Below are 23303 nucleotides of genomic sequence, written 5' to 3'. Positions count from 1 at the left end.
CTTTACACAATGTAGTTATGTGGGGAATCGAACCCGGAGCAAAGGCTTACACTACTAGGCTACCCCACCTTCCTTTATCTGTCATCGTATGACAGAGTCACTATGGCAATATGAAAGAACCAGTTGCGTTTGAACTTCCCTTGATTATATATATCATTGCTAATTTCTCTTCATTTGGTGATAGGGGCGGTCGGGTAGCCTAGTGGTTAAAGCGTTCGCTCGTTACGCCGAAGACCCGGGTTCGAATTCCGACATGAGGACAATGAGTGAGGCCCATTTCTGGTGTCCCCCGCGGTGATATTGCTGGAATATTGCTAAAAGCGGCGTAAAACCAAACTCACGCACTCACTCATTTGGTGATATTTGTTCTATGTATAAGATAATATTCAACCATCATCATCTTTTAGGTCACACAACTTCACGTGCCTATCTTTAGTTTATTTACGGGTGTTTTTTTGTGTGTTTTTTTTGTTTGTTTTTTGTTTGTTTGTTTTGTTTTTTGTTGTTGTTTTTTTTTGGGGGGGGGGGGTACATAAATCACATACGTTATTTTTTTTTTTTTTCCTTTCGAAAAGTCATAAATTCACTTAATTTCGGTAAATGTAGGCCAACGGCCCATGTTTCATTCGATTACATGACGTGTAGAATACATACAACATATTAATAAAAAAAAAGAGTTGACAAGAGAGAATGTGTATGACATTATATCCTTAGAATAGTTTTACGGTGGAGCATAGCATGAAAAGATACACAGCTATAATTTGAATACACGTACCGCCTCTTGTGGCCATCAGAAGATAACATTTATCTTATTAGGATGAAGGCTATAACTTTCTTGTATATATTCTGTACGTAGCTGTTAGTACGCAGAGCAAACTAATAGGAAGTGATATTCATCCTCAATATATCCATAATTACAACATTTACATAATCAACCTCTTTGTGGTATATAAACATATCTAGCAGTTTCAACAGGTACTATGTGTAAAACATCGAAATTGTGCTCGGGTCACTTTGAATTTCTTGACAGATATACAATTGAGGTCAGCTCTCTTTCAAAAGTAACTTTAAACAATAAATATGAGATGTGTTAGTATCGTTTTGGAGCGTGCTATGCCAATCCTGTACATAAGTATCTTTTAGGCGTGACATGAATTCAGATAAGAAAGATTTTGGATGGTGAATATACTACTGTTCCTCATATACAGGACATATTTACATTTCGAAACCCAGTTGTGTTAACCTTTATTAGATACCTGCATTTGGATAACGGGAGTCAGGCATTGAATACAGCCAGTAACTAATACATCTTTTTTTCTCTTTTTTTTTTATTCAATTATACAGCAGTCAGCAAACTTAAGTTGGCTACAGGTGTCCAACAATGTTTACATTGGTGAAACGGGCAGGGTACATTTGCCATGTTTATGAACTAAGTGTGAAGCTAAATCCTTACAGCACATTAGTGGAAATTGTCCACGTTCAAAAAAATGTATAAAAAAATAGCCAGACAATTCATTTGCCAAAGTTTTCCATTTTCTGTCAAACTGTCTTATTGTATTGTTTTTCTATGCAAATACGTTATTATTTAGATGGATTTATAGCCGCATCTCTTAAAAAGTGAACTAGAAACGTCAAATTACAAAAATAAGTAGGAAATATATATCCACCGCGATATTCCTACAATGTCACAATGTGGTACACTTGGCGCATGCGCTCACACATCAGATACGAGTATCTTCTTGACAATGTCTGTCAACTGAGGCCGGGACACCTGTAGATAAACAAGATACAATTACACCAAATAAATATGTCTGAATATAAGACAAGGTAAGGTGACATTGCGTTTAACGTCGCGTCCAAGATTATTATCTTAATGCCGAGCGCCAGACAGGGTAACAACAACTACCATCTTTTAACGTCTTTTGGAATGACGTGGCCGGGGATCGAACCCCGAACCCCGAACCTACCACTAGACCACGGAGGCGGTCGAATATATAACAAATGGTTTACATTTCAAATTACATTTGAAGCCAAGCTAACAATTGAATTCGGATGATACCAACATGGAATGGTCCAGTGATCTAATGTGTCGCAAAAAAATACGTCCCCAGTTGCAAGTACCTATTGGTTCGTATCAGTGCCCTAAGTCAGTTTTGCTAGTTCTCCACACGGGTGTTTAGTGTGTGCATGTATTTGCGTGTGTGTGGCAACGTGTCTACTACCTATATTCTGGGAAGGTTGTTTTTCACCTTCAGGGAATAAGTATACACCATGAACATCCATCGATGCCACAGTGTTCTTTGCATTCATTCAAATCTTGAAATACCCTACTAACAAAGAGTCACATTTAAGTACAGTAAACTACGGTTATAACGAACTCAAATGGACCACTAATTTTAGTTCGTTATAACCGTAGTTCGTTATAAGCATGTATACAACACCTACATGTATACAGCAAATGGCCGGGACCAAAAATTAAGTTCGTAATATCTGTCAGTTCGTTATAAGCGTTTTCGTTATAAACGTATTTTACTGTATCTGTCTATGGGATATTATTTTTGTCCCGTTGCTGTTAAAATAACCTATCTGTCATAGTTTTGGGTTTCCATCTACTTAGACTCATTAATCACTATTGGTGTCCTTTGAAATAGATAGTGAACGAATGATAACATTTCGTGATTGATAGCCCTTCGGTTGACGCAGGTGGATATGTAGAACGACCAGGGTGAGATATGTGTAACTCTTTGGCATATATTCATAATCACAATAGCATATCAGCAACTTGTAACACGGAACGTAATGCATTCTGGCCATAGTCGTTAGGTTATTATCAGCATGCATTCTGAATGAAAGCGACAAAGCCCTTTATATATTGATATTCATAAGAAATCTCTGCCACACCAGTTTCGGATAAATTAAATGAATAAATATATAGTATTACCTTCTTTCGTGCTCCAACTTTTGGAAACTCATCCAAGAATAAAACACGGTCTGGTCGGTCCCTTTCAAGCAGCTTGAAAAAAACATTGCAAAAGGGGGGTGAGTTGTGTCAACGCCCACCTTATTAATGGATCAGTTATGATTGAGTGTTATGGTTTTACGCCGCTTTTAACAATATTCCAGCAATATCACGGGGGGACACCAGAAATGGGCTTCACACATTGTACCCATGTCGGGAATCGAACCCGGGTCTTCGGCGTGACGATCGAACGCTTTAACCACTACGCTACCCGACCGCCCCGGGATCAGTGATAACACCAGGTGTTCGCCAAAATGGTAAGCATGACATTTACAAAGGTTACTTATCCCGACTCGCCCGATGACAATCTGCTTGACCTTCCTCAAGTGAATATTCAGGTATCCTTGACAATAATGCTCTGTACATTGACCATTCATTCCCTCCAGAAAGATTACCCGTTGATAGTCAATCCTTATTATTTTAGCATCCCCTCACCTTAGTAAGCAGAAATGTCTTTATGTCCTCGCTCTTGGCTACGGCACCCTCGCGTAATCTGAAACACATGTGAATATGATAACTTGGACGGACAGGATTAGGCCACTGGCTCATAATACTGTCACTTATCATCAGCACAATCATCATCACCATCATCATCATCATCATCACCATCATCATCACCATCATCATTATCGTTGTTGTTGTTTTTAACTCTCAAAGTATGAACAAAATATCACAATTACTAATCTGTCAACATTGCGTAAATATTGTTGAATAATGTAAAAACTTATGACTGAATTAATTTTGTAAATGTATAGTGTGCATTGGGGTACCTATGCAGTTGCACAGGTATTTACTTATAACAGAGGTGTAGGCTTCACAAAACGAGTAAAACTTGCACTTCATCTTTAATCTTTCTAGTGTCCCCCGCCGTGATATTGCTGGAATAGTGCTAAAAGCGGCATAAAACCATACTCACTCACTCACTCATCTTCAATCAAATTTCAAGTGTGTAATTTACAGTAAGGGGATTTAAGGAGTCTTAAATGGCATGGCGCATTAAACAGCTAAGTTTTAACGTGTAGAAATGATTTGTAAAGTAAATAACTGCTTCAGTTCCTAAATGACAAATAAGAATTTTGTTGAAGATTGACTTAAAACACCGATACATCCACAAATCCGATTTAAAATAAAATGTTTAATGTGATAGGCCAATGTGCTAGGAACACGTTCATCCACAGATTTGAGGTTTTCATAGGGGATTTAACCGGGCGGTCCTATAAAGACACGTAGCTCTTGCATCCATGTAGGGTTATAAAATAAAATATTTAATGAGGCGCCTCTGAACACTAACAATCGTTTATGACGTTTCGTTTCGTTTCTATTAATTCTGGATGCCTACATTAAGCCTTTATTGTATAGATTTTGTTTGTTTGTTGTTTAACGCCGCACTCTTTAATATTCCAGCTATATGACGGCATATGTACATAATCGAGTCTGGACCAGGCGATCCGGTGATTGACATCATAAGCATCGATCCAAGAAAATGGGATACGATGACATGCATCAACCAAGTCAGCGAGTCTGACCACCCGATCCCGTTAGTCGCCTATTACGACAAGCAGAGTCGCTTTTTACGGCAAGCATAGGTTGCTTAAGACCTATTCTACCCCGGATCTTCACCGGTTTTTAATAAAGATACACATACGTGTATTTCGGTACTTACATGACGCAAGCAACAATGGCAACACCAAATTTGTCGTCGCTCACACCTACGACCTGGAACATTAGAATAGCGAGACGTGCGGGTGAACTAATCATGGAATATTTTGGAAGCATGGTGTGTTCGTGGGTTTCACCGAAGTGGTAAACGTCTGAGACCTGCATCACATCGGGCTTTCCTCCCACATTAAGCTGACACGCCGTGATATAACTGGAATACTGTTAAAAGCGGTGTTCAACCCAACTCACTCACTCACACTATTTACATAAGACATAGAACTTCACTGATGAACAGTGAGTGAGTGAGTTGAGTTTAACGCCGCTTTTAACATTAAAACATAACATTAACGCAGTTATATCACGGCGTGTCAGCTTAATGAGGGAGGAAAGCCTGAAGTGGTGCAGGTCTCAGACGTTTATCACTTCGGTGAAACCCACGAGCACGGGTATGGTGCTGACAAACCTAGAAACATAATTGGGGCGAATCGGGATTCGAAACCCACAATCATAGGTTTCTGGCGTGCCCAAGGGACGCAACTCTGCACAGCGAATCGCTGCGCCTTAGACGACTGGGCCACCCGTGCCCCCCTGATGAACAGAGTGAACAGAGTTATCATGATGATTGATGAATAGTTGAGTTAATAGTTATGATAGAGACAGTGAAGTCAGTGATCCTGAACTAGACTGCCCGCGATCTAAATCTAGACTACTAATGATCGCGGTCTGTGACGGATTTGCGCATGTTAGCTCTGTACCTTCACGTCTCGCACTTTCCCGTGTTGTCTCACTGCAGCTTCAACAACTTCCGGGTAGACGACATCGCCCTTTTTTTTGTACCGGATGCAGTCTGACTTACGACCCAAAACTTCCACGTGACCAGTGGAATCCATCTTTCCAATATCACTGCACGAAACAAGAAAAAAGTCCTGTATCTACAACATCCAATGTTAGCCTGCTTTCGTATTTGGTAAACAGATTAACTTAATTGCTGCTTATAATTATTGTTCTACATGTCTATCGCTACAAAAAGGTATTAAATACAAACAAATTACCCAGAATGAAACCAGTTCCGCGCGTCAAGGACCTTCTGTGTATTTGCGGAACTGGTATGATATCCATTGAACCGTGGCCAGCCCCGGAAACATAGCTCCCCAATACTGTTGACCGTTAGGATGTCACCCTCGTCATTTATCACCTTGATCTAAAAACAAAATTGAATAAAATCATATGAATCCAAGAAGGCTAATGTTATCAATATGGATAAGCGAGATTATGTACTTCATAGGAGGTAGGTGTGTAATACTGCGTTCAGAGGATTGTTAATTTTGATCCGGGCACTTCAATTGACGTTATATCTAATGGATTGTTTTGTGATCGGGTATGGGTTTACGACGCTTTTAGCAATATTCAAGCAATATCACGGCATGGGACACCATAAATTGGCTTCACACATTGTACCCATGTGAGGAATCGAACCCGGGCCTTCGGCGTGAGGATCGAATGCTTTAACCAGTAGGCTAACCCACCGGCCACTATTTTTTTGATTTTCTTCAAACGTCTCGACACAGTTCTCTTGTCACCTGATCGCTAAATACGAAGAGCACAAAGGCATTCCAGTCATTACTATCAACTTGATGTTTGCCAATTCATGTGAATATCCTGATACTCAGTATGCCAAACACTGGAATGTTATTACAGTAAACTACGGTTATAACGAACTCAAAGGGACCACTAATTTTAGTTCGTTAAAAAAATAAGTTCGTTATATCCGTCAGTTCGTTAGTTTACTGTTCATCAATGTGATAAGCTCGAGGTTGTTCTTCAAAGAAACTGAATTTACTTCAAGACATGACGATAGAGTGAGTTGAAATTAGACACCTCTATTACAATGGCTAAAAAAAATCAGTAAACGCGCTATAGATTCGCTTGGTGGCCTGTCTACTGTCACTGGTTTGTGTGATCAAGACTTGATTGCATACAGACCGCCGTTGCACGGCAGGTGTACGGCTGTGTAGCGTTTGAGGCAACAGGTGGTGCGGTGAGGTGAAACGTGGTTTAACGTCGCCTCCAAGATTATTGCACTTATATAGCGACGTGCATGCACGTGTGTGTGGTTGTGTGTGTGTGTGTGTGTTTATGATTTTATTTCTTTTTGGAATACACAAAAAAATAAGTTTACAGAATATAGTTCACATGCAATCTTAAATACATGCTAGTTACAAAGTATATTTTAACGTCTTTTGGATCGAACCCCGAACCTTTCGCTCTCCGGGCGGACGCTCTACCACTAGACCACGGAGACGGTCGGTAAGAAACAGTATACATGTATGTACCTCTACATGCGGCATAGCATAGCCCGCCGAAGTGATGAACTGCTCCCTTGTTGTCATGTCAGGAGACGTGGTCGTGGCCGTCAGGAACTCAGTTGCCCCGAAACCTACCTGGACAAAGTAAGAAAACGTGCAACTTGGATACCAACTTCTGGTTTATTGAATATAGAGGCGTTTCGATGTAGATTCTTACACCGTTGTCAAGCTGGAGTGAGGTGAGGTGAGGTGAAATGGGGTTTAACGTCGCGTCCAAGATTATTGCAGTTATATAGCGACGTGCATGCACGTGTGTGTGTGTGTGGCTGCTTGTACTAGACCGGACTGATGGCGATTTATAGTGCTAGCTCAGGGAGATACCATGCCGCAGTTTAACATGAATACCCCACTCAGTCATAGTATACTGACTCCGAGCCGACCAGTCCTTGTTTTAGAACCTAAATGCCGAACGCCAGACAGGGTAACAACAAGTACCATCTGTTGGTATGACGCGGCAAGGGATCGAACTCCGGACCTTCCGCTCTCCGGGCGGACGCTCTACCACTAGACCACGAAGGCGGTCTCAAGCTGGAGTGACAACAACCAAGTGACGAGGTAAAGATGCAGTACATGTTGTGGTGAGCAGATTAACAACAACGGTAAGTTGTTTGTTGTTTAACGCCGCACTCAGCAATATTCCAGCTATATGACGGCGGTCTGTAAATAATCGAGCCTGGACCCAACAATCCAGTGTTTGACATCATGAGCATCAGTCTACGCAATTGGGACACGATGACATGCATCAACCAAGTCAGCAAGCCTGACCACCCGATCCTGTAAGTCGCCTCTTACGACAAGCAAAGTCGTCTTTTACGGCAAGTATGGGTTGCTGAAGACCTATTCTACCCCGGATCTTCACGGGTCCATGGTATTTGTGAGTAAGGAAACCCAACCTACCACAAAATCGGAATATTCCTCAGCTATTTTCCGTCGAACTTCTTTGCTCACAGCCTGGGTAACAAGTAAACCTATAATTAAAAATGTTCATCGTGGTACAAATATGAACGTTTGTAGTATAATGTTTTGTTTGAAGAGTACACCGTTAAAGAAGATTAGAAGCTTTTATATGTAACAACTTTAGTTTTTGTTACGATGTTTCAGGGCTTTGTCTTGCCCATTCGTCAGGTGTGTGTGTGTGTGTGTGTGTGTGTGTGTGTGTGTGTGTGTGTGTGTGTGTGTGTGTGTGTGTGTGTGTGTGAGGACTGCTAGCCCTCTGAGGTACCATGCCGACGTTTAACATGAATACCCCCCTCAGACACCCCCCTCACATGAATACCCCCCTTAAGAGCGGACGCTCTACCACTAGACCACGGAGGCGGTGAGTAAGTGTAATGAGTTCATATATATAAGCTGATATGCATCCATGTTGATGAGGAGGCAAGGAAGTAGCCCTGAGACGCCACTATAAACTATCAAGAAGTTGATATCCATAAAGGTTTCATGTCCTCGTGGATTTCATATATCTAAATTCCTATCAAAGACGAGTACAGAATTATACAGATATTAAAAAGATAATCTTCTGAAGAAAACTGGTCAGTCATAAATGTATCTTATAAAAACATTGTGAAAAACATTTGAAAAGAATGACAATGACAGGAAGTGGTGTTACCGGATCGGAGCGACGACAGATTGTATCTGGAAGTGGCATCTTGTTCCATGAAGCCAACAACCCAAAAGGGCAGCATAGATATCGTCGTGATCCTAAACCCATTGTCAAATGTTAACACATGTCCGTTGGTTAGTCGACACTAAGTGCCACAATTTGGCAAGGAGATCAGAAACGTGTTATAATGCTAAATACTTAAATAATAATTGAAATAATGTTGGAAATATGTTTACTAAATAATACCATACAGTACGTGTGCATTCCAATAGGTGGCCTGGATGGAGAGTATTCCTACATACTGATAGAGCTGATGTGTGGATACCAATATGCGACCTGGATGGAGAATATTCCTACATACTGATAGAGCTGATGTGTGGATACCAATATGCGACCTGGATGGAGAGTATTCCTACATACTGATGGAGCTGACGTGTGGATACCAATATGTGACCTGGATGGAGAGTATTCCTACATACTGATGGAGCTGACGTTTGGATACCAATAGATGACCTGGATGGAGAGTATTCCTACATACTGATAGAGCTGACGTGTGGATACCAATATGCGACCTGGATGGAGAGTATTCCTACATACTGATGGAGTTGACGTGTGGATACCAATAGGTAACCTGGATGGAGAGTATTCCTACATACTGATGGAGCTGACGTTTGCATACCAATATGCGACCTGGATGGAGAGTATTCCTACATACTGATAGAGCTGACGTGTGGATACAAATATGCAACCTGGATGGAGAGTATTCCTACCTACTGGTAGAGCTGACGTGTGCATACCAATATGCGACCTGGATGGAGAGTATTCCTACATACTGATGGAGCTGACGTGTGGATACCAATATGTGACCTGGATGGAGAGTATTCCTACATACTGATGGAGCTGACGTGTGGATACAAATATGCGACCTGGATGGAGAGTATTCCTACATACTGATGGAGCTGACGTGTGGATACCAGTAGGTGACCTGGATGGAGAGTATTCCTACATACTGATGGAGCTGACGTTTGCATACCAATATGCAACCTGGATGGAGAGTATTCCTACATACTGATGGAGCTGACGTGTGGATACAAATATGCAACCTGGATGGAGAGTATTCCTACCTACTGATAGAGCTGACGTGTGCATACCAATATGCGACCTGTATGGAGAGTATTCCTACATACTGATGGAGCTGACGTGTGCATACAAATATGCGACCTGGATGGAGAGTATTCCTACATACTGATAGAGCTGACGTGTGCATACCAATATGCGACCTGGATGGAGAGTATTCCTACATACTGATAGAGCTGACGTGTGCATACAAATATGCGACCTGGATGGAGAGTATTCCTACCTACTGATAGAGCTGACGTGTGCATACAAATATGCGACCTGGATGGAGAGTATTCCTACCTACTGATAGAGCTGACGTGTGCATACAAATATGCGACCTGGATGGAGAGTATTCCTACCTACTGATAGAGCGTTATAAACGTAGTTTACTGTTCTTTTATTCCAAGATTGTACCAAACAGTGTTATTGTATAATACGTATGTGAAAATGAATATACACACCTCTCTCTTTCAATAATCTCTATGAGTGTCTGTACACTCTCCGCTGTGTAGTCGAGAGTACTCGGCAGCATGAGGCCCACGTGATCCAACCTCCAGTGATACAAAATAGCCAGAGCCTGGGTGACAGGCATGATGTCATCGTTGTTAGTGTTAAGCCATGCTTCGATCTGCGGCTGGAACACAGCAGAGGAACAGGCACGAGGTTAAGTATTCCCTGCTAATACCACATACTATACAACAACTGCACTCAAACATAGTCAGACCCGTGAAGATCCGGGTTAGAATAGGTCTTCAGCTACCCATGCTTGTCGTATAAGGCGACTAAAGGGTTAGAATAGGTCTTCAGCAACCCATGCTTGTCGTAAGAGACGTCTAACGGGTTAGAAAAAGTATTCAGCAACCCATGCCTGTCGTAAGAAAGGGCTAACGGGTTAGAAAAAGTCTTCAGCAACCCATGCTTGTCGTAAGATACGGCTAACGGGTTAGAAAAAGTCTTCAGCAACCCATGCTTGTCGTAAGATACGGCTAACGGGTTAGAAAAAGTCTTCAGCAACCCATGCTTGTCGTAAGAGACGACTAACGGGTTAGAAAAAGTCTTCAGCAACCCATGCTTGTCGTAAGAGACGACTAACGGGTTAGAAAAAGTCTTCAGCAACCCATGCTTGTCGTAAGATACGGCTAACGGGTTAGAAAAAGTCTTCAGCAACCCATGCTTGTCGTAAGATACGGCTAACGGGTTAGAAAAAGTCTTCAGCAACCCATGCTTGTCGTAAGAGACGACTAACGGGTTAGAAAAAGTCTTCAGCAACCCATGCCTGTCGTAAGAGACGACTAACGGGTTAGAAAAAGTCTTCAGCAACCCATGCTTGTCGTAAGAGACGACTAACGGGTTAGAAAAAGTCTTCAGCAACCCGATTTTATACAGACCGCCGTCACATTGCGGGAATATTGCGAAGGTGGCGTGAAATAACAAAAAAAAAAATTTCAGTAAAAAATAATATTCAACAAAAACCTTCTTCTGGGGATTCTTTCTGATGACGGAAAATTTGGCAAAGTTCACCAGTGCATGATGCCCCACATATATCAGTTTCGGTTGTCCTGTTGTTCCCTAAAACATATAAGCATCTCTATACCTCATTTCTAAAGGTAGCGATTCATTCGTGACCAACTCGTGTTATTCCGGGACAAGCCGAATAGTGACTCGTGCCCCTCTCATGGCCATTTTTGCGACCGGGTTCCGTCTTAACGCAAACGGGCATACCTGAAACAATTGTCAACTCGTTGCGTAATGGTTCACATATATTTCCCCATATATTATATATATTTCAGATGCAATTTAAAGCACATCTGGACTTGCGGAATTATACAGTATGCTTGAGCACATTTAACTGTGTCTTGTGTATATTTTTAGATGTAAGACATATGTTAAATCAAAAATAGTTTCTGTGGGATTCTTTGACGAAGAACTAACGTGCAGATTTCGGTAGACTGAAGGATTTGCAAAGCCTGTGTACCGCCAACTAGGCATCGACAGATATTTTGCGAATTCTTTCCTGCTTTTAATCAAGGTGCTCACGTGAGTTCATGCACTTCGCGGGGTAAGACCTGATTTATTACAATATAGAGCTTGCTCATTGAGCAGATCGTCTTGACTGGGCGCCGCGATTTTGTTTGTAGCTAATGCAAGTGATATGAGAGATGGAATCTGATTAGTCAATAGGATGAACATAGAAGGGACATAACTCGTAATAGCCAGTGGTGGCGTTAAGATCGAGCCTGGAAAATCCAGCCTCGTTCGGCAAGGGTGGAAACTGAACTTTGAAAGTCAGTTACCACCCTTGCCTCGGGAAGATGGGTCAGGACGGGACCTTTTTACGATCCAACTCCGATCACTCGTTGCAGAAAGATCGTGATAATATTTAAACGGTGGAGTAGTTACTAACCATATTCATTAAACGTTACTCCATTAATAGTGAGTGAGTGAGTTGGGTTTAACGCCGCTTTTAACAGTATTCCAGTTACATCACGGCGTGTCAGCTTAATCTAGGAGGAAAGCCCGAAGTGATGCAGGTTTCAGACGTTTACCACTTCGGTGAAACCCACGAGCACGGGTATGGTGCTGACAAACCTAGAAACATAATCGGGGCCAACCGGGATTCGAACCCACAATCATAGGATTCTGGCGTGACCAAGGGACGCAACTCTGCACAGCGAATAACGGCGCCTTAGAAGGCGTGCCCCCCATTCTCCATTAATAACAATAGTCATAACAATTATCTGTAAACTCAGTTAAGTGAATAATTGCTATTTTAGAAGTATGCATATGAATCATATACTTGAAATTCTGAAGTCATGTACCGTACATATGAAAATATTAAGAAATATGAAATACATACAGTTGACGATAACATCCACGCATTATCGTCTTGGGAAACATGGCGTTTGGAAGACTGTAGTTGTTCTTCTGTCACAGTCTCTCCATTCTTTAAGAACTCCCTGTGGCTACAAAATGTTCCTGCCCTGCAAAATACCAGAGGTCGATTTTTGAGTAAAATATGACACTTTCTCATGTTATGGATAGTGATGTCGGTGCAATAACAAATCCTATAAACTTGTTATCACAGTTCGATAACGCTACCAAATCGTTCAGATAGAGTGAATGAGTTGTATTTAACGCCGCATTCAACAGTTTTCCAGATCACCGCGTATCAGTTTAAAGTGCTAGAAAAGCTCGAAGTGATGCAGGTCTCAGACGTTTTTCACTTTGGTGAAACCCACGAGAACGACAGACCTTGAAACATAATCGGGGTGAACCGGAAGTCGAACCAGAGATCATAGGTTTCTGGCGAGCCAAAGGGACGCAACTCCGCAGCAAATAGCGGCATCTTTGACGACACGACCTCCGTGGCCCCCGTTGGGATAGAAGTTTCCCGATGTGTAAGTGTATGCAAATGTATAAACTTGGATGGATAGACAGACAGACAGACAGACAGACAGACTACAACTAGACAGCAGCGATATCTTATGATAATGGAAAGGGTTTTGTCACTTTAACTTAGACCTTTTTGTATAACATCCAAATAACACATGTAAGTAATATTATCCAAAAATATTAAAGAAAAAGAACTGGTCACGTGTACAAACAAACGCGACATCCCTTCATATTCTGATAAAGGTGGATTATAGATGAAGGTGCCATTTGCATGCTTTTTCAAATTTTCAAAACCAGAGGCATACTGTTCAATAGCAACCACGTCAAGGAACAAATAGTTTGTCCCACTCACAAATTGGGACCGTCTGTTAACTTGTTGTTTTGTCCAAAATGAGACCCGTATATACACATTCGTACAACACTAGAAACTCCAAAGATATCAAGGATAAATGGTTAAAATCAAAATCACTCAAAATCCATCAATCCAAGACAATACAAATCGGTATCTCAAAACATTCATAATTATTTTTGGATACAAGAAAATAATACATAATTCTGTCATTGAGACTCACATTTTGTTGGAATCGGAAGTGCCGAAAGTAACACAGTAACAATCCCCATTTCTGAAAAGCAATATTATATTCATGAATGTGTTATTTGAAGTCATACTACAATTCAATGTATATATTACAATTACACACATTATTCAAACCTACAATTACTCATATTATAGAAAATGTTCGGAAGACTCCCTGCCTATATAATGCAGTAAACTACGTTTATAACGAACTCGCTTATAACGAACTGACCGATATAACGAACTTATTTCTTAGTCCCAGCCATTTGTTGTATATATCCTGTATATATGCTTATAACGAACTGCGGTTATTGCGAATTAAAATTAGTGGTCCCTTTGAGTTCGTTATAACCGTGGTTAACTGTATCACATAATTATGTCAGTAGAAGATTAGTGTATGGAGGCAGTGCACTATTCAGGTAAGGTGAGGTGAGGTGAGGTGAGGTTTAACGTCGCGTCCAAGATTATTGCACTTATATAGCGACGTGCATGTACGTGTGTGTGTTTGTGTGGCTGCTTGTACTAGTCCGGAATGATGTCGATTTATAGTGCTAGCTCACTGAGATACCATGCCGCAGTTTAACATGAATACCCCACTCAGACACAGTATACTGACTCCGAGCCGACCAGTCCTTGTTTTAGCCCCTTAATGCCGAGCGCCAGACAGGAAAACAACAAGTACCATCTTTTAACGTCTTTTGATATGACGCGACCGGGGATCGAACCCCGGACCTTCCGCTCTCCGGGCGGACGCTCTACCACTAGACCACGGAAGCGGTCACTCTATTCAGGAATCGTAAGTGTGTGAGCGAGTCAGTAGGCTTTGTAACGGCAAAACCCGAAAGGAACCAGCTCTTAAACATTTAACACCTTGGCGAAAGACAGACAGGCATCCTGCTGACAAACCAAGTATCATAACCAGGGCGAATCTTGATTTTCAACCCACGGTCATAGGATACTGATACGCCCAAGGGACGCAACACTGCATAGAAAAACAGCCGCGGTGTCGGCCACACATGTACCCGTCATGAAACTGACGGGAAATAGATGTTGTTTATTTCGAATGTAGATCCATCGACCCAGATTCACAGCATACAATTGGCCCAACTGTGCACAGTAAAATCGTGATGTGGAAAACTAATTTAAGAAACACAGAATATAGTTTGATTTTATCATACGATCATTGGCATGATAAATGTATATATAAAGGTTCTTAATCACCTTTATTTAGATGTTGACATTAACGAAATAAATTTAAACAGTGTTGGATGAATTACGAATTTGTTTGGAACATACCTATCTAGTATTTCGGACAAATCAATGTAAAATGGTATTCATCCTCCACAACATTAGTACAAATGTATTGTAATGGGAGTAACATACATTTTTCAGCGAGTTATGTGGGTAACTAACTAGCGAGCCACACCTCTCAAGTATGTTCCCTAGTGCTTCTTCAACAGTCGAGTGCTCATTCTTTCCGCAGATGATCAGTTTCGGTTTTATCTATCGAGGAAAGTTATACAGAAACACCATTTGAACATACTATCTCAAACTATTGTTTATTGGTCTTAGATGTACAAACTGATGTTACATTCCACGGATTGATGCAGATGCACAGTTACTGTAACAAGTTGTTATAGAATGAAAATACGATATGGTATCTATGAATATTATCCATCAGATAAATATTGTTCATATCATTCAAGTAAAACGCCCAAGAATAATCTCGAATATCCTCCAAACAGATTTCATAGAGCGGAGAGTCAAAGTAGTGATGACAATTATATGATTAACAATACTAAACATCTTTTTGAATACACTTCATTTGGTAAAACGTGATGTTATGTACACTGTACTTACGACTTCAACCAATCGTGTCAGGGTTACCTCTTTCGGATCAAAAAGAAAGGGCTGAAAGACAAAGAGGACAATAAATTTTCCACATTTGAAATAATTATTTAAAATTTCGTCATATCGTCATATGTGACATTAACTTCTAAATGAGTAGCTTCAGAAGTAAAAGTCGAAAGGTATTAACATATATCGTTTAAATACTATTGAAAACAGTGTTACACTCATTCACTCACTCACTCACTCCCCACCCACCCACCCACTCACTCACTCACTCACTCACTCACTCAACATATAGCATGGAGATATATTCCTCAAAGATCATGATGACGTTGTCCCCAACTTCCCCGGTACGTTATACCCCTGACTACTCACGTTAAAAAACACTGCCCCGACTGCGAACACCGCATGCATGATAGGGTAGAAGTCGATGTTTTCTACCCCGACACAAACAACCACGTCGCCCTTCCGAACGCCATGTGCTAACAGGCCCTTGGAGAATGAGTTTGCCTTCAACAGAATATGAAATTGATTAAATATATTTCACGTAAAAAACTGATAATGCAGCGGGAACAAATCACGACACAGAAACTGTGTACAACTGAAATTGCAATATTTAGACATGACAGTTGGAAATATAAATACCACATATTATTTTTATACTTATCAATACTACCTTATTTTAAGATGACTTAAAAACATACGCGTCCAAAAGATTTCATATAAACGTTACAGATCCACTTCGTTTATACCACCATTCCACAAAGAGGCGCTCTGTGGCGCTCTTACAAATCGCCATATAAAGCGCTAAGATCTCAAAAAGCGTTAATGGATCTCTAACTGATCTCTAACTGATCTCCATGATCGTCAAGGTCGCCGCCTGTCGACTTCCCTGCACAAAGATCCTTGGCGCTCCGCCCAGAATGCCGTCAGATCGCTACTTCATCGAAGAGATTGCCATTGGAGCGCTTATTGATCGCCAAGGTCGTAATCAGAGCGCTACTTGATCGCCAAGGTCGTAATCAGATCGCTACTTCATCGCCGAGATTGCCATCGGAGCGCTCTTCATCGCCAAGGTCGTAATCAGCGTGCTACTTGATTGCCAAGGTGGTAATCAGAGTGCTACTTGATTGCCAAGGTCGTAATCAGCATGCTACTTGATCGCCAAGGTCGTAATCAGAGCGCTATCGCATCACCTCAGAGCGCCGATCGCCACGAAAGACTAGGACTTACCCCTCTGGTACCAAGCGTATAACTGATGAGCGCCTCAGAATGCAACGCGTTTTTATAGGATCGGACCCAAAATTCGACGATCGGGTCGCAATAGGATCCCATAGAGCCCTAATTGAGTGCTAATGGATCTCCATAGGTCGCCTAGATCGCTATCGGATCGGAGTAGAGCGCATTAGATGCTATGGGATCGCGTCCTGATCGCAAAAGGAGCGAAACTTATCATGCAAGATCACAACATTTTGGGTTGTTTGGTTACGATCAAGGGTCTTCAAGTCGCAATCGGATCGCATAGATCGCTATTCGATCGCAACAGGAGCGCTATCTGATCGTAATCAGATCGTAAGTGCCCCTATATAGCCGAACAATAAGGAGTCCTATGGCGCTCCCTCAGAGCGCGTAGAGTGCAGTAGAGCGCCGTCTCATGGTATGGGGTGTTACAAACTGTATTACTCTGAGATTTAAAACAATGAACACTGTGCCGTTACTGATACAAAGATTACTGGACGAGCGTGTGTCAGGTACCATTTATCTTGCAACGAGTGATACTGCTACAAGGAATGAAGACATGTTTCAATCCGCCATTTTAAAAAAATTAACACAAATTGAAAAATTGAAATCTGTGTAGCAGAACTTGTGCTCTGTCACGTAACTTTCATTAACTCGTAAGAAACGTGCAGTTCTTTGCTTCGAAGCGGGGTATAAGAGATTTGTTTCTGGCTCAGAAATGTATTTCCCTCCCAGGCGGGATAAATAGTAATTTACCAAGATCACGTGTGAAGCAATCCTATTTAACACTGTAACATGGGGGTAAGATTAGAACATTTATTAAAGACTCAAAAGCCATAAAGTTCTGATAAAGACGTAGATGAATTCGGTTGAAGCACGCGAACGCTATCAATGAATTACAATAAGTGAGTGAGTGAGTTGGATTTAAAGCCGCTTTGAACATTATTCCAGTTATATCGCGGCGTGTCAGCTTAATGTGGGAGGAAAGCCCGAAGTGATGCAGGTCTCAGACGTTTACCACTTCGGTGAAACCCACAAGAACGGGTATAGTGCTGACAAACCTAGAAACATAATCGGGGTGAACCGGGATTCAAACCCACAATCATAGGTTTCTGGCGTGCCCAAGGGACGCAACTCTGCACAGCGAATCGCGGCGCCTTAGACGACTTGGCCACCTGTGCACCCGAATTACAATAAGGATCCGTCATAAGCTGTCCTGAGGTCATCATCAAAATGTAGCTGGAATTCGATCTCACACATATGTTTGATATCAGTTATCTCACATGGGTTTCTCACCAACAGATGTGTAAGGAATTTTAAGTTCGAATATGTTTATTGCATAGCTGTTTCGAAACTTCAACCACATCCATCGATCCTGTCGAACACCCCTATTCTAATCATAGACCGCCTCCGTGGTTTGTGGTAGAGAGTCCGCCCGGAGAGCGGAAGGTCCGGTGTTCGATCCCCGGCCGCGTCATACCAAAAGACGTTAAAAGATGGTACTTGCTGCTACCCTGGCTGCGCTCGGCATTAAGGGGCTAAACGAGGACTGGTCAGTATACTGTGTCTGAGTGGGATATTCATGCTAAACTACGGCTTGGTATCTCAGTGAGCTAGCACTATAAATAGACATCAGTCCGGACTAGTACAAGCAGCCACACAAACACACACACACACGTACATGCACGTCGCTTTATAAGTGCAATAATCTTGGACGCGACGTTAAACCCCATTTCACCTCACCTATTCCAATCACATTGCAATGTATTGTATTGGAAAGGTACCTAGTCATTTCGTATCCCTTGCTCTATACAATGTCACAGCATGAAAGTCCTACCCGTTCCAGTAGCTGCTTGGTGGTGATTGTCTGGTTGTGTTCAGGTACTCGGTACAGTATTCGGGTAGGACATCCACTGGCTGCAGCGTCCACAAGCTGCGATAAGTTCCATCCACATAGAGGCTCCTCACAGGCCCCGTGGAAATAGCTCAGCTGAAGATCCCTTCCTGGGACACAGTCTCTGAAACTAGAATGGTTGGTTTCATTGGTTATTGAAATGTATTGATTAAGCCATGTTTAACGACGCTTTTAGAAATATCCCAGGTCTTCAGAGTGTCGCACGATAGCTTCAGACGCTAGGCAACAATGGTTTTGTTTGTTTGTTGTTCAACGCCACACTCGGCAGTATTCAAGCTATATGACGACGGTCTGTAAATAATCGAGTCTGGACAAGACAATCCAGTGATTGATGTCATGAGCATCGATCACGCAATGGGGATACAACGACATGCTTCAACCAAGTCAGCGAGTCTGACCACCTGATCCCGTTAGTCCCCTCTTACCACAAGAATAGTCGCCTCTCACGGCAAGCATGGGTTGCTGAAGACCTATTCTAACCCGGATCCTTACGGGTCGATATAACGAGGTGCATTAGGATACATTATTGTAGGGTGGAGCATAAACTAAAACATGTACGTTATATGTACAACTGCAATTTCTGCTGAGGTATATTTGTTTGTTTGCACTGTTGTATCAATTTCAATATTAATACCAATTTAGAACATACTTAATAAGACACACACCAAAAAATGAAAAGAAAGCATATCCCAACAGCCAAAAGTTGTTTTGAAAGAATAAATGCAAAAAGAAATGAGTGGGTCTGAGAGTGAATGTTCTTTCACAGTCAGAAATGTTCCAGCTATATGGGCCGATCTACGCCATTGGGGCGCGATGACCCGCCACCTGATTCGGCTTTGCCGCCTCTTGCGACTAGCACGTGAATACTTTTAAACATGTGTCTGGGTCTCACGTGAGGCAAAGTTATGTAATAATTGCAGGCATTAAATATAATAAGCATCGCACCTGTTCTGGTTTTCAAGGTCAGAGGTAATATCCATTCTTCGAGTGGTTAAGATGTCTGGAGGTGCTAAACTAACACTGCTTGCTCCTTTGCATTGAACACACAGATATATTGCTCGCGGAGGTCCTAGATAGCCTATCACATCCAATACGTCACTGGTTGTTTTTATGTTCGGACACGTGACTATCGACTGATGATCGAGTCAGAATTATTATCACCTGGGTGTTTATGTATCAGAGAAACCATTTCTACGAGGGATTACCAGCGACTGTAAACCCTGACATGAGGTGACATACCGGTATGTCATATAATGTCCATCATTGCTTTGCCTATCACGTCCTATGGACTCTGTTTCGACAGATATTTGATACGTATTTTTCTCTGAGATTTTGGGGGGTACGTGTGGCCAAGTCGTCTAAGGCGCCGCGATTTGCTGTGAAGAGTTGCGTCCCTTGGGCACGCCAGAAACCTATGATTGTGGGTTCGAATCCTAGTTCGCCCCGATTATGTTTCTAAGTTTGTCAGCACCACACCCGTGCTCATGGGTTTCACCGAAGTGGTAAACGTCTGAGACCTACATCACTTCGGGTTTTCCTCCCACATTAAGCTGACACACCATGATATAACTGGAATAATGGAATAATGTTAAAAGCGGCGTTATACCCAACTCACTCACTCTGAGGTTTTGAATATGATTCACTGCTATAATTTCTCAAACGAATTCCAGCTGTTTTGTCACCCTGACTTGATACCTGATCAAAGACATAGTAGTATTTTACTGACACTTCATTCACTTAGTGACGTTAAAGAACACAATATGATTTAGGAATGAGTGTGACATACTTATGTTTGTTTGTTTGGGTTAACGCCGCACTCTGCAATAATCCAGCTATATGACAGCGGTCTGTAAGTAATCGAGTCTGGACCAGACAATCCAGTGATTGACATCATGAGCATCGATCCACGCAATCGGGATTGATGACATGCATCAACCAAGTCAGCGAGCCTGACCACCCGATTCCGTTGCCTCTTACGACAAGCATAGTCACCTTTTACGGCAAGTATGGGTTGCTGAAGATCTATTCTCCCCCGGAATCTTCACGGGTCTGGTGGCAGTGGGGCACAAACTAGGATCGGATGATAACAGTGCGCGATTGTGCAACCTTATAATCTACTCAAGTTGCAAAACACTGCCCCGACTGCGAACACCGCATGCATGATAGGGTAGAAGTCGATGTTTTCTACCTTGACACAAACAACCACGTCGCGCTTCCGAACGCCATGTGCTAACAGGCCCTTGGAGAATGAATTTGCCTTCAACAGAATATAATTGATGAAATACATTTTGTGTAAATAAAACTTATAAGGCCGAGGGAACAAATCATAACACAGAACAATGAACACTGTGTCTTTACTGATAGAGAGATTACTAGACGAGCGTTTGTCGGGTAAAACGAGTTGCAAGATGAATGGTGTTTGAGCGGTACGAATGCAATAACTTGTTGTTCTTAGATCCCCACAATCGCATCATATTAGAGTTGTAAGATAAATGGTACGTGTAGGTCTTCAGCAACCCATGCTTGCTGTTAAAGGCGACTGCTAGTCGTAGGACGGGATTGGGTGGTCAGGCTCGCTGATGCATGTCATCGTATCCCAAATGCGTGGATCGATGCACTTGATGTCTGGACCAGACTTGATTTTTTACAGACCGCCGTCATAAAGCTGGAATATTGCTGAGTGCGGCGTTAAAAAACAAACAAACAAACAACATTCCTGGTCTGAATACACAATACAACATATGTGGTGTCTTACAGATCTTGTGTCATTTAACTGCGCTTACAATGATAATATTTTCATGGGGCAGAAAGAAGCCACAATGGGATCGTTGGGTTGCAAGAATCAACTGTTGGTTAAAAGAATGCATCCTTAAAGAGGCTAAAACTTACCAGCGTAACCTCTCAATGTGTTGGATAGACTACAAAAAAGAGCGGGATTCTGACCCCTCAAAATGGATTCTGAAGTTACTGGAATGCATTGACCCTATAAGTACTTAGGGATGCAGGTTCGACACAAACTTCAGAATGCCCATATCAAAGAAAAACATCGGGCAGAATACAAATGTAGATTTAAGAAAATCTGGAGTTTAGGGCTGAACGCTCGCAATAAAGCTAAAGCCACAAATACTTATGCTGTACGCGTCCTTTCGTATTCTTTTGGTGTTGTTGATTGGACAAAACAAGAGGACAGGATATGCTTACCTTCTTCGCGAACACCTGGTATCATTACTATTTGATGGGGGTAGCCTAGTGGTTAAAGCGTTCGCTCGTCACGCCGAAGACCCGGGTTCGAATCCCGACATGGGTACAATATGTGAATCCCATTTCTGGTGTCCCCCGCCGTGATATTGCTGGAATATTGCTGGAGAACTCTCTTGTCAAGTCAAACGTCCACGAGAACTCTCTTGTCACGTCAAACGTCCACGAGAACTCTCTTGTCAGGTCAAACGTCCACGAGAACTCTCGTGTCAAGTCTAACGTCTACGAGAACTCTCTTGTCAAGCCAAACGTCTACGAGAACTCTCTTGTCAAGTCAAACGTCCACGAGAACTCTCTTGTCACGTCAAACGTCTACGAGAACTCTCTTGTCACGTCAAACGTCCACGAGAACTCTCTTGTCACGTCAAACGTCCACGAGAACTCTCTTGTCACGTCAAACGTCTACGAGAACTCTCTTGTCACGTCAAACGTCCACGAGAACTCTCTTGTCACGTCAAACGTCCACGAGAACTCTCTTGTCACGTCAAACGTCTACGAGAACTCTCTTGTCAAGTCAAACGTCTACGAGAACTCTCTTGTCAAGTCAAACGTCTACGAGAACTCTCTTGTCAAGTCAAACGTGTATGAGAACTCTCTTGTCACGTCAAACGTCCACGAGAACTCTCTTGTCACGTCAAACGTCCACGAGAACTCTCTTGTCAAGTCAAACGTCTACGAGAACTCTCTTGTCAAGTCAAACGTCCACGAGAACTCTCTTGTCACGTCAAACGTCCACGAGAACTCTCTTGTCAAGTCAAACGTCTACGAGAACTCTCTTGTCAAGTCAAACGTCTACGAGAACTCTCTTGTCACGTCAAACGTCTACGAGAACTCTCTTGTCACGTAAATACAGTTCAAAACTCGTGTTCGTAGATTTGTCACAGCAGTCGCATTTCATATATCATTACATGAATACATAAATAACGCGACTTGTATATATGCATTGCATAATATGGATTTCAATATGAATACATCAACACCTGGTGTTATCACTATTTGATAATGATCTATAAACACCTGCTAATGAATTACGATATAGTAGGAATCGTACCATGTACTCTGGTTTTAGTAGAGATTTCTTATGATTATGGAAATGTTTTCGTCGCTTTTTATGGATGCACTGCACATAAAATGTGTTTTGAATACAACGATAATGTGGAATTACATTAGAGTGAGTGAGTATGTTTTTACGCCGCTTTTAGCAATATTCCAGCAATACCACGGCGGGGGACACCAGAAATGGGCTTCACACATTGTACCCATGTCGGGAATCGAGCCCGGGTCTTCGGCGTGACGAGCGAACG

The 23303-nt window shown here is 42.0% G+C and overlaps 2 protein-coding genes across 2 annotated transcripts; one reads left to right on the top strand and one right to left on the bottom strand.

Moving 5' to 3' along the window:
• Positions 1-3439: 3439 nt before the first annotated feature.
• On the bottom strand, positions 3440-8702 carry LOC139477334 (medium-chain acyl-CoA ligase ACSF2, mitochondrial-like). Its single transcript, XM_071259886.1, has 7 exons — positions 8654-8702; positions 7942-8012; positions 7012-7119; positions 5731-5879; positions 5434-5581; positions 4683-4735; positions 3440-3512 (listed from the first exon to the last, which is right to left on the bottom strand). The coding sequence occupies exons 1-7, from the start codon at positions 8700-8702 to the stop codon at positions 3440-3442; spliced, it is 651 nt and encodes a 216-aa protein (XP_071115987.1).
• Positions 8703-21153: 12451 nt separating this feature from the next.
• Positions 21154-22846, top strand: LOC139477333 (protein SON-like). The gene is made up of 2 exons (XM_071259885.1): positions 21154-21167; positions 22183-22846. The coding sequence occupies exons 1-2, from the start codon at positions 21154-21156 to the stop codon at positions 22844-22846; spliced, it is 678 nt and encodes a 225-aa protein (XP_071115986.1).
• Positions 22847-23303: the final 457 nt, after the last annotated feature.

Source organism: Haliotis cracherodii, unplaced genomic scaffold (assembly GCF_022045235.1).
Source record: "Haliotis cracherodii isolate W230 unplaced genomic scaffold, xgHalCrac1.p SCAF_33, whole genome shotgun sequence".
Taxonomy (NCBI): Eukaryota; Metazoa; Mollusca; class Gastropoda; order Lepetellida; family Haliotidae; genus Haliotis; species Haliotis cracherodii.
Note: the sequence above shows the minus strand (reverse complement) of the source record. Positions and strands in the feature narration are given on the sequence as shown.